This window comes from Orbicella franksi, chromosome 2, assembly GCF_964199315.1.
Source record: "Orbicella franksi chromosome 2, jaOrbFran1.1, whole genome shotgun sequence".
In the NCBI taxonomy this organism is placed as follows: Eukaryota; Metazoa; Cnidaria; class Anthozoa; order Scleractinia; family Merulinidae; genus Orbicella; species Orbicella franksi.
In genome coordinates, this window is record NC_138146.1 from 33241146 (window position 1) to 33253205 (window position 12060).

General features: G+C 38.7%; 2 protein-coding genes across 3 annotated transcripts in view; both read left to right on the forward strand.

Moving 5' to 3' along the window:
* LOC145479426 (alpha-mannosidase 2x-like) overlaps positions 1–4214 on the forward strand; it is a 28053-nt gene extending 23839 nt beyond the window's left edge. The window contains exons 27-28 of the mRNA XM_081457792.1: positions 2441–2734; positions 3361–4214. Coding sequence (XP_081313918.1) covers positions 2441–2734; positions 3361–3513 — 447 coding nt within the window. The 3' untranslated portion in view covers positions 3514–4214. The remainder of the gene's footprint in view (positions 1–2440; positions 2735–3360) is intronic.
* Positions 4215–4793: 579 nt separating this feature from the next.
* On the forward strand, positions 4794–11952 carry LOC145479423 (LHFPL tetraspan subfamily member 2a protein-like). 2 transcript variants are annotated; one of them, XM_081457788.1, is made up of 3 exons: positions 4794–5326; positions 8522–9035; positions 10212–11952. In XM_081457788.1, exons 2-3 carry the CDS (start codon positions 8597–8599, stop codon positions 10478–10480), a joined length of 708 nt encoding a protein of 235 aa, XP_081313914.1. In that variant the 5' UTR covers positions 4794–5326; positions 8522–8596; the 3' UTR covers positions 10481–11952. The 2 variants fall into 2 exon arrangements, with proteins under 2 accessions (XP_081313914.1, XP_081313915.1); XM_081457789.1 differs by lacking the exon at positions 4794–5326 and having other exon boundaries at positions 5340–9035.
* The last annotated feature ends 108 nt before the right edge of the window (positions 11953–12060 follow it).

Consider the following 12060-nt stretch of genomic DNA (forward strand, 5'->3'; position numbering starts at 1 on the left):
ATTGACACCTGGAGATTTTTGGGAAAAAACGCATTTTTTGGACAGTTTGGACATTTTTATCCTGGATATTAGTTCCAATATACTCAAAAAGGCATTTGTAACCAGACAGCATGCCTTTTTCTCCACTAGCATTGCGTTTTATCACATTTTTGCTCGGGCATGCGCATATTGAGTTTCTGGACGAGAAAGCGTCCTACGTCTTAAGGATTTTTTAATTTTTTTTTTTTTTTCGACTTTCTTTTTGCTGCAGTTGTTGACCTACTACTGGGCTTGCTTTCAATTAAAGAATTTCCGGGAAAGCATCATCGAGACGGGAAATTCTTAGCACGGAGTAGCCAAGTGTAGTAGAGGGAAATTATGTGAAATCCCAGTTTTTCACTCAAATTTCTAAGCATCTTCGTGCATATTTCACGCTCAGTTGACCCAATCACTCTGATCTGGGTATCGCTGGAAAGATCCTTTGCTACTGCAGAACTTGACTGTAAGTCAGTAAATGGTTTGAACCCAGGAGTATCAGTAGTTCGTATAGTGTGATCGTCCGGGTGAGTGTAGTTCTGAAAAGAACTGTTGTTGGTGACTGACGTTTCGACAACCTGAGCGGAAGTCATCTTCAGAGTCAAGTGAATAGTGTTTGTCAGTCGATGATCTTATAAGTCTGGTCCGTTGAACGTGATTGGTCAGTATAGCCATGATGGTATTGGCTGAAAGACTCGTGTAAAGTTTGTCATCAGTAATTGGTGGGTTTCGATCCGTCTATTGTTAGTCAAGTAGGTCGGTTTTGGTCCGTGTATTGTTAAGTCGGTCTGTTAGAAGTCCGTTTGTCGGTTTCGTTTCTGTCGTGGATAAGTCGTTTGTAAGGCGCCGGTAGTTGTTGACATCTGTTAAGAGGCGTTTGTTCTAGGTTAGTGTACCAGCTTTCCAGAGTCAGTCGTTGAAAATAGTTTGTACTGTAGGTTAAGCACTGAGCAGAGTCCCAGTCAATGTTGTGGTTTGTCAGTTGATACAACAATCTATAAAGATTTTAAGGAAAACGACCACTTTTTTAAGTTTAAAAAACATGTTTCGACAGAACTTCTGTCATCTTCTTTTTTTAAACTTAAAAAAGTGGTCGTTTTCCTTAAAATCTTTACATGTCTGCTGCTATCTAGACCTTTTGGTAACAATCTATAACAATCTACTGTTAAACTACCATTACCTACAGAAGACATCATGGACAACTACAACGCTGACTTTATTAGACGAAACATTTACCGACCTACTGAAGCTGACGCTACGAACAGGAACCCTACGCCTGTTACTACAGTGACTATACCTTACATTAAGGGCACTTCTGAGACCATCTCGCGGATCCTACAGCCCTACAACATCCGTGTAGCCCACAAACCTACAACTACGTTACGACACTTACTGACCAACGTGAAAGACAGAGACGAACCTAACGACAGACAGGGAGCAGTTTACAAGATCAAATGCTCCGACTGCCAGGCTTCCTACATTGGTGAGACTGGCAGAAACCTTAACACGAGACTGACTGAACACAAACGAGCCACGAGAAATGGTGATGCCAACAATCACATTGCTGTACATCATCAACTGACAAACCACAACATTGACTGGGACTCTGCTCAGTGCTTAACCTACAGTACAAACTATTTTCAACGACTGACTCGGGAAAGCTGGTACACTAACCTAGAACAAACGCCTCTTAACAGATGTCAACAACTACCGGCGCCTTACAAACGACTTATCCACGACAGAAACGAAACCGACAAACGGACTTCTAACAGACCGACTTAACAATACACGGACCAAAACCGACCTACTTGACTAACAATAGACGGATCGAAACCCACCAATTACTGATGACAAACTTTACACGAGTCTTTCAGCCAATACCATCATGGCTATACTGACCAATCACGTTCAACGGACCAGACTTATAAGATCATCGACTGACAAACACTATTCACTTGACTCTGAAGATGACTTCCGCTCAGGTTGTCGAAACGTCAGTCACCAACAACAGTTCTTTTCAGAACTACACTCACCCGGACGATCACACTATACGAACTATTGACTGTAAGTGATGCCAATTTTGGTCAAGATGATGACCTAAGAAGTGGAACAAAGGCCAACGTTCACCACGAGCGGTTACGGGCGGCACGGGAGTCAATGGGTTTAATTCCTTTTCTGAAAACGAGTTTTGCTTTGCCTATTTCTTCATTTAAGCACTCCAAGGGTTTCTAATTGATATTTTTTACAACACCAAAAAAAGCGCGGCCTCTCGCGATAAATTTAAAAAAGTTTTCGAGTGTGGATACTCTCAACCCAGCCGAGCAGCTCTCCGTAAGCAACATTGTTTTTGAAGTAAAACATAGATTTGTTTCGGTAACGCGAGAGACATGCAACGCTAACATCCGTCCTTCTAATTATTCCACAGGATGGTATTCCTCTTGCGTACCCCTCCCTTGTTGGTCACCGTTTGTTACACCATCTAAACCACCCACTCTTTACGTTAGTAACTCCAGCAGAGTCCGCTGACTCGGCGAACCTGTTGTCAAATTTTAACAGTCTACAGTCTGATCTACCCAGCGATATCTTCATGGTTACCTTGCGTTCGATAGCAGATAAACAGCGACCTCGACCCAGCGGCGAGGCTCTACTGGTACTTCATCGTCTGGGATATGATTGTAATTTCGAATGCAAGTGTCTTACGACCACAAGCCGAGGACAGGTTAGTAAGGTGTTTTAATACTGTCAGTCTGCGAGAGTTGCGTTGAGAGATGGAAGGTGAGAGCAGGGACTGAAATTAGCCGCGCGTGCTGAAGGTGAGCGAGTACGTGCCTGCCGGCTTTGAGCGGGTTCAAATTCGTTGAGTACGTACAAGAGTTGATGAAACGCATGAGAGTCAGTTGAGAGTTATTAACTCTGTCAACGCTCGTTTGATTCCGATTTTGAAGGAGCAACGTCGCCATGTTTGAAGTCTTTTTCTGTCTCTGTACAGAATTGTTTCCAAACTCAAGGAAACCTTGAAATAATAGTTTCCAAAGAACACCAAAGAAGTAATAACAAGCCGAAAATGACTGAAATAAATTTTTACAACTGAGAAGGTCAAAACGGGCTAGCCTGCTTGCGCACAGATTATCTTACGCTTAGCCTTCCGTTCTCCTTGAGCAATAAAGGAAAGCGGGCTCTTCACATGCGCTACCGACAAAAAAAAAATTGAAAAAAGTTGTCAAGGTCTTTTAAGACATGCTGCAGTTACCCTAAATATTGAAAGATGCAGTTTAATTTTGCATAGGAAAGTTTCATAACTCCGGCCTGTGGATTTAACGTGTTTTAATTTGCGTTGTGTTACAGGTGAAGTTGAACCATTTATTCAAAGACTTATCGATTGATAAGCTCCAGTCCACCTCTCTGACAATGTTACACGAGTACCAGGAACTGGATCCCAGCTCTCCTCTAAACGTGGATCCAATGGAACTTTATTCATACAAGATGAGGCTCAAATGATGACACTTCACGCGATTTTATACGAAGCGAATTTTATATGTAAATGCATACAGTAAATGAAGGATCTTGGCTAAAGAATGTGCTAAATTTCACTCAAATTTTGATCGAGAAAGTAAAAATCAGGTGGCGTACAAACGTTCCGGGATTTAAAGAAAATGATATTTAGATCCTGTCTTTCAGGTTACATGATAGTAAGATTTGACTAATACCGCTGGTGGCCGGTTTTTCCTCTTAGCTTAGAGTTTTTATCCGCGAATACAGAAAGGCAGTATGGCCGAGAATGGTTTGTTGTGTGAAGCGTCTCGCCCCATACTCCCTGCCTGATATTAGAGAGAAAAACAGTCTGCCAGCAGTCTATACGTTTCGTCTATACGTTATGGCAGTGCCCCCCCCCCCCCGGGACAAAAACCAAGACGACGAGTTCTCCAAAAATAACTAAGTTGAGAAAAGGCCAAAACAGGAAGGAAATTGAGAAGCCTTAATTAACAAGGAGATCAAACCAGACGAAAAGTTGTGAGTACGTGTGGTCTTCACACTAAAGAGATCCTTGTGTGGATGAAAGCATATATTTCCGTAGCCTATTTCCGTCAAAATATGGCTCTTGACTATTGGCTCGCTCCTCAATCATTACTATTTGATCACTGAAACAAAGAACCATTTAATAAACTACACCCTAATTAATTTTTACTTATGTGTGTTTGATTATTTCGTTTCAACCGGCACTTGAGATTTTATGAAGAAGAACAAAGGACTAAACATTAGCTCGGATTCGCGATTAAATGTGATGGTTTTAGAAGTTAAGTTTCTTGTTTTTGTCGATTCCATCACCTTCGAATTCCGAAGCTACCGCAACTGGTAGGCTCGATTTTAAAAGAGCGCGGGCTGGTTTCCTGAACAGAGAGAGCCCGAGCTTGGTTCAAGATTTGTGAATGAAGATGTCCAACTTATGGAAAGTTGAGATGCTTCTGCTTTCGCACATGTACACATGACTAGAATTGTTGACGTCTTGTGTGTAACGCCTACAAACCTGACCCGGGATAAGAATTTGTGGTATTTGTAGTTACGTCATGCAATCAATTTTCAACACCAAATGAATTCTCAATTTTTCTGATAAAGGAACGTTTAACTACACTTTAATTTCTCTACATATAAGACACATTTTCCAAAAAATCTCCACTGCCAGCCAGTGGGCCTCGTTGCGGATTTTTTGGTAAATAATCAACAGCTTTTTCGAATTTTCGACCGACCACACGGAGAGGTTTTTTTACGCCAACTTTTTTTTTTTTTTTGAGTGAAAGTAAACGCGAAGCATGCATTAGGAGCTGGCAAAACGCACGTGCGTTTTTCAAGAACAATAATTTTCATTGTGCTAAGTATTTGCAGTCGCAATCCCCTTGGTTAGGCCGATTGAATGTTCCAGAGCTGTTCGAGCAAGCATTCGAGTGTTGATTTTATCGGGATTTTCAGTAATCCCGAGGGTCTACACTTGCTGTGGGCGTTTTTCTTTGTTGATGGACAAGTGATAAAAAAGCGTCACGCCTCGATTCAGATGTAATATGAGATGAATTTCCCGAATATCCGTGGGGTTTCCGGATCAGTCTCGCGCTGTACGAACTATCATTTTGCGGCGTTATACATAACTCCGGTCACAAACTTCTGGGGATTCCTCCACGTAGTACATTATCATCATTTCTCATTTGAAACTCTATTTTAGCGGATTTAAAAAGCTTTCGATAGCGAAGAGAAGACGATTTCGGGCGAATACAGACACAGAAGAAAGCAAATTACTGATCTATATAAACCACAACTTGAGGTAAGCCGTTGTGAGAAATAATTATTAGCTTTTACAGCGTATCTGTTGTGAGAATAAGTAGCTCGTTGCTGTAGAAATTATTCGAAGTTTTAAAAATCAAATTTCGGTGGCTCAGTGGAGTAAGTTGGCGCACATGTGATTTGTAAGACAGCACACTTTGATTCTTTGTTGTTGTTGAATCGGTCATTTGTCACAACTCAAAAGCTGCGATGAAAATGCTTACGTCGTATGTGTATTCTCAGGTCACGATAGAAACAAATGTTGTTGATGTCTCGGATTTTAAAGCTTAAAGGGATCTTTAGTAGCTTGTTTGGTCTTGTTTGTTTGATTTCGCGACTTGGCCGCCTCGAATCGTGGGAACTGGCATCTGTCTGAGCATAAACACGCGAAACTTCGTGAATAAATTAATAATTCTGTATTCCACAGGTGTCTGTTTCGTAGAGAGACATGGGAAAGAGATTTAGACTCTGTTCATTTTATGTGGTCACTAAATGAAGTGATTCTGGTCTGATCTTTATGAGAAAAAAATTTCTTTGTTAATTAATCGGGCTCCTTTGGTCTTGTGGTCGAAGGATGTTGATCGTTTCTTTGAAATGATAACAAACAAAACGACGGTAGCAAGATTTGTTCCTTGATGCATGTTTTGTTTTGTTCGTGTCAACGATCTGCAAACGCTTTGCATATTTTCAACGAAAAAGGGGAGAAATCTTTCCTTGGTTTATTGTCTTTTTGACGATGGGTTGTTGATTAGATAACCGCGAGTGCTGGAGAAACCTTGTTGATATTTGATAAACAAGAATCTTGTGCCGGGTGTCGGTTTGATCAAAGATTCTCGAACTATGTTTACAAAACTTTTATCCATTTCTTTGGTCGTATTTTTTATATCTGTCTGGGCAAACACCTTTTACTACCTTGTGTATTTTACACCTCGAAGCCAAAAACACAAAATTGTATTAATTAATTTCCTTTTTTCCACAAATGCTAAAAGACATTGTGCTGGACAATAATAAGTGCAGATTTCCTGATTTTCTCTGTCCTTTGACTGGGTAAATAGGATTGGACAGATAGTGGGGTTTTCTTTGGATTTTTGTATGTCGTGACTTCATCTGCCCGCAGTTTCGGGGTGATTGATTGTATTTTGTCTGATTGTGGTGTTACCATATTGTTTCCGACTTCCTTACTTCTTTTCTCTAAGTAATCCCTCTCTTTTGTACTCCAGTTGTTTGTGTCTTTTACGCAGAGAGAAATCAGGAAAAGCTATTTCTATCTGCCTGAGGTCAGTCACGTCCGCAGTTTCGATTTTATAAACAGCCCACAGCAGGAAAATGTTTCGCAAATCTATTTCATTCTGTTTGGAACAAAGCAACCGAGGCAAGAATTAATGGTTATGGCTTCCTACCGTAACACGTCTTTCAAGTCTGATTTCCCGATGTTAGATTTTTTTGAGAATCGATTGAAAGATCTTGCGCAAGATTGATAACACGTTTATTGTCGTCCCCCGTTCGGCACGCTTTTCGCATATTGGAAAAAAAAAAGACAACTACTAGTGAGAAATTTATGACCTTTGGCGGTGCGAGGTGAAATAGCTGATGGCTGAATTTAATACATGTATAGTGACCAACAATGGTTGAGCACGAATCAACAAGTTATGAAGAGGGCTTTCAACTGAGTCTCCGGTTGGCAGAGTTAATGTGCTGAGTTTTGTAGATATTAATTTTCGCCATGATATCTTGATGACAGCATGTTTTTGTCGTGTCGTCAGACCATTTTGTTTTCAATTTGTGTCGCACGCGGTTTACGTTACATTTTGTTGCATCTGATTTGTCATACGATATTGATACGATACTGAATTTTTTTTGTAAATCTGTACAGGATCTGACCGAAAAACGTTATAAATAATGCAGTAAACCGATATGCGTTCCTTCGCTAATTTTCAAAAGAAAAATTCGAGAATTGCAGAAATGTAATACACTTGCTTTATCTCGTGAACTTCAATGGCTTGAACTGTCAGTAATGGAACTGTGTAAACATCCGGAGGGAAATGGCCCATTTACTTTGATAGTAATCTCTGTGAAAAAGATTCTGTGGCCTTTCATTTATATCTCTGTAATCGCATTCCTTTGACGCATATTTGGGTATTTTTTGGAGTCTTGTTTATCCCACCCTGCAGACTCAAATGGAAATATCTAAAGACAAATATAGTTTTTCCATATCTGGTGTCTAGATCTTCCTCTGCGCTCAAGTTTGATGAATTTTTGCGTTTGTCAGTTTTTGTTTCTTTTTCAGTTTTTGCCCAGCCCTGTCTTATACATAGCTGCATCATGCCTTTCATCATAAGATTTGACACTTAGTCAAGACACTTATTTCAGAGCCACTTCAATCTAGATTACACCTTAATTTAAGCCCTAATTCTTAACTGATAAGATTGTAAGCCTGAATATTTTCTTGAGAAACATTAATGAGAAGTAATAACGGATGTCAACATGAAATGAAATGCCACAATGAGGATATATGGAAAAAAAGGAGGATATTGTGTGTAAATGTTTGGCAGGTAGCTGTTATGAAAATAATATCGTAAATATATTCCAGTTGAGCGTGATTTTAGATTGAAAATTTAGCTATTTCCTCTGGCTTGGGTTGAGAAAGACAAGAACAAGGCTTCGAAGATTACGTTTGATATGGGAAATTCTTTTCCTGAAAAAGCAAACATGAGGGGCAGATAGAGTTTTTGTTCTGGTAGAAATGCTGAGAAGTGCTTGGTGATATATAATTGATGTTAATTTGGATTGCAGTATGATTTTGTTTTTTTCTGCCTTTAAGTCAGACCTAGGCTTGATTTCTGCCCCTCTCTTGCGTCTGGTCTATGCAATCCTCCCAGAGAAGAGATGGCTCCTTTCCGGAACAGCCGTTGGTAATGGAGCCCAAATCAGACCCCATGGGTTGTGGAATATCAGTTAGCACCTGTTGAACAGTGTTGATGTTTGACTGCAAATGTTTTTCTTTGTATCAGAGATGTTTGTTTAAAATAATAAACAAGCAAATGTTTGGAAACATGAGATATGATTCTAGAATATCTTTAGTGTCTACATGAATTTTTTTTGTTACAATGTCTGAAAACATTTCATTTCAAAAAGCAATCCTCTTTGACCATGCATTTTTAACATCACATTTTAGTTTTTATATTTCCTATTTCAGATTAAACCACTGTCATCATCAAAGGACTGATCAATATACAACTTAATGGTACAGTAACAAACAAATCTCGACAAGATGGTAGACTGCTATGTTATTGTTACAACAAGAAACATTTTATGGATGGTGTTGTCTGTGGTGGCAACCCTGGCTGTGATTGCGGGAATCATGACACCAAAGTGGCTGTATGGAAGATCGAGAATCTTTGATGATCAGGCGTATAACTCCAGTGTATTTGTTCCTGATGAGGCAATGTACAGACCATCTGTTGGGATCTACAACCGCTGTAAAAAAATCCAAAAAGTGATTGGTGGGGATCCTGTGCTCAACTGTTACTCTTATGTGAAAGACTTTATGGAAATTCCGTCAGGTGCATGGAAAGCCTGTATGGTGTTCCTGTGCTTTGGAACATTTATTCTTGGGGTTGCTGTAATCATGTCATTAGTTGGATTCTGTGTACAGAGTGTTGGGAAGAAGTCTATTTTCTCACTTGGTGGATTGATACAGGCTATTGCAGGTATTACCAGATATAATGTAAATTCTAATTTTACTGATACTGTGTACAGTACTGTTGAGGGTGAACTTCCTTTAATACAAGCCAACTTCTTATGTTAGTCAGGTATTCCTGACAGCCTGGAGATCCATGTTCATTCCTTGTGACTCCACCTCCCCCACTCACTTTGTAGCAACATATTTTTTTGTTGTCCTCTAGGGTAGCCATTGAAAAGAGATTCAACTTTACATACAGTTAAAGCTCTTATATTTACACTTTAGTTACTGTAGATGTCCAGTATTCAAATGCATAATTTCCCCAGGTAGTATCAAATGAATATAGTTCATAAGAATCCTCCTCCCTCCCCTTGCCCAAAATAACCCCTTACCAGAATGAAGCCCTAACCGCCCTAGCAAAACTAACTTATTATCTAGCTTGTGAAAGGTATTAATTTTTTACAGATAATTTGGATCAGTCCCCTGCTGCAAAGCTTGTTTTGTCGCTTATATCATTATTTAATATATAATAACAGGCTTGTTTGTTTGGTTAAAATTTTATTGGCTTACAGTGTTGTGTTAATTTTCCTAAGTATATGTGAAAACTAAATATTCATAGGCGATGTGCCCTTTTATCAACTTCTTTATAAGAAACTGAACACTAAAGAAATTTCCTGTTGCAGTTAGGGTCTAGACAGATTATCCTTCTGAAGAAAAATCCAGAGCTGTATTTTTACTTAAAGGATAATCCATTTGTATCAAAACAACATGGAGGCCTTGAAGAGAAAATTTCTTTGTAATACTTCAGGATCAAGTCTCGTTTGTCTCAAAACATCACACATGAATGTGAATAAAAATGGTAGCATTGCATTCGTTGGAGCAGAAAATTCAACAGAACTTTCTGTTTACAAACCAGGCCAATCATCCATCCCACATATACAATATTTCTTGAATCTTTACAAGCATTTTATGGTTAATAGTTGTTTAATAGCACTGAGTATGGAAGATGGATGGAGAAATGTTTCAAATCCTATTAAAGGAAATAGACCTATTAACATTGTAGAGTCAGGATTAGATCAAAGCTGATGGAATATGGTGTTAACATGTAAAATCCACAGAGGTCTTATCACTGCAGGTGGTACAGTGTAATTCAATTATTTCAGTCAAAGTTAACATTTTAATTAATATCAATATTTTTTTTCAGCCCTGTTCCTTGTCATTGGTCTTGTTCTCTATCCAGCTGGCTGGGGTAATGAAATAGTTGATGAACTTTGCACAAGGCCATCTGTTCAAAAACCTGGAGCATTCGTACTCAATGACTGCTCTATGGGATGGGCATTTTATGCTGTGCTAGGAGGAACTTTGTCATCGTTTCTATGCTCTTTGTTATCTGCTCAAGCAGAGAAGTCCACATCAAGTGATGAAGTTCAGGATGAAATTTCAGATGGAAAAACACTCATCTGCTTAATTTAGCACAGCATCACAGAATCCTGGGTTTGAATGACCTACTCTGTGTACACTGTACATGTGGGTTTATGTCGTTGTTGTTGTCATCCAATTGGTGACCTGTGTTTGAAGCCTTGGTGAGAGAAGATTGCAATCGACGCAGTTTCTCTTAAAGGATAAACAATGTGCAGTTAATGGAGGAATTCATCAGAAGACAAGAATCAAGTGCTCTTGGTTTGATTCAGAAGAATAAATATAAAATGTGTGTTCATATAATTATACCTACATGTATACATATAGTGCTTTGATTTTTAAGTTACTAAGTCAGTGGCAAATTTCCTAATTTTTAGGAGCATTTTCACTTACATGTGTAATAGTGCTTATTAGAATTGTTTGTCATGTAATTATTTTGATCACAAAGTTGCCTAATCCAACAAATTGATAAAGTTGCCTTAACTTCAAACATGTGTGACAATCAAGTGTCACAAGCTCTTTAAAAACATTTGGAGTCAAGTTGTACATGCATCTAGCATAATCTTATGCCTTTTTTGTGGAGGCTTGTGTGTGAAATGAAGCGAAATGTAAACATTGACATCTGGAGAGATTCATTTATTACTATTACTTTTGTTTGAAGGCAGTTTTAACGATTCTGACTAATGGACCAAGATATGAATTCAATTAAATTGTGCAAGGGTATGATGTATATTAAGAAAAATTAATAATTCTGTTGATTTCTGTTATCCTGTGGTCATTAAGCATTATTATTCTGGATAGAGTGGTTTTCAGTCAATTACTTTGGTTTGGTTTTGGCTTTACTACAGTTTGAGATTGGCTGAGTAGTCTAATTGGTAAGTAGCTACCGGTAGTTAGGTTTTGGTTTTATGACACTCATTTGAAAACCGTTCTAATTTTCAAGCTACCCTTATATGACAGTTGCATTTTGTGTTGGGTTTTAGCAGAATGATATACAGATAATGCACAAATGTGATGCGATGAATGTGATCATCGATTTTTATTTTAATTTTGTAAAGTTTTGTTTTTAATATTAATGGTTGATGCTGTGTACAGAAGATAGAAAATATTGTAAGCTGACAACAACTTAATAAGAATTTAAATAATCATATTGTAGGTATTTAATTATAATATTATTTGGTAAGATTAGTTGCTGAATGTTCTGAGCAGATTGGGAAGCAATGCTATTGATCTAATCATGATTAGTACACTAAATAAGACACATGGTATCGTTCAAAGCAGTGCTGTTACACCTGCTGCAAGCAGATAGCCTTGGAGTCGCCGTCGATTATGTAGATGAGAATATGTTGAATGTGATTTTCATGTGGAATGCAGGGGGTACAGATAGAGGTTGGACTATAGGAAGGGGGAGAGGTTGGGGGAGTGGAAAAGACTCTGGCTCTTGAGTATGAAACTGGTAAGATTTAGCATTATTTTAATTGTAGGATGTTTGCATTTTGGGGGGGTGGGGAGGAGGAGGAGGAGGAGGAAAACAAGGTGTGTTCTCAGAGATGTTAATGTTTATTACTCAGACTATCATCTTTTTTCAATGATGCTATCAATGACAATTTTTTTTGGAGGGGGCAGGTGAAAAG

Coding starts and splice junctions, on each gene's coding strand:
- LOC145479423 (XM_081457788.1), top strand. CDS start 8,597: ATGGTAGACTGCTATGTTATTGTTACAACAAGAAACATTTTATGGATG. Junction 9,036..10,211: donor ATTGATACAGGCTATTGCAG/GTATTACCAGAT, acceptor ATTTTTTTTCAG/CCCTGTTCCTTGTCATTGGT.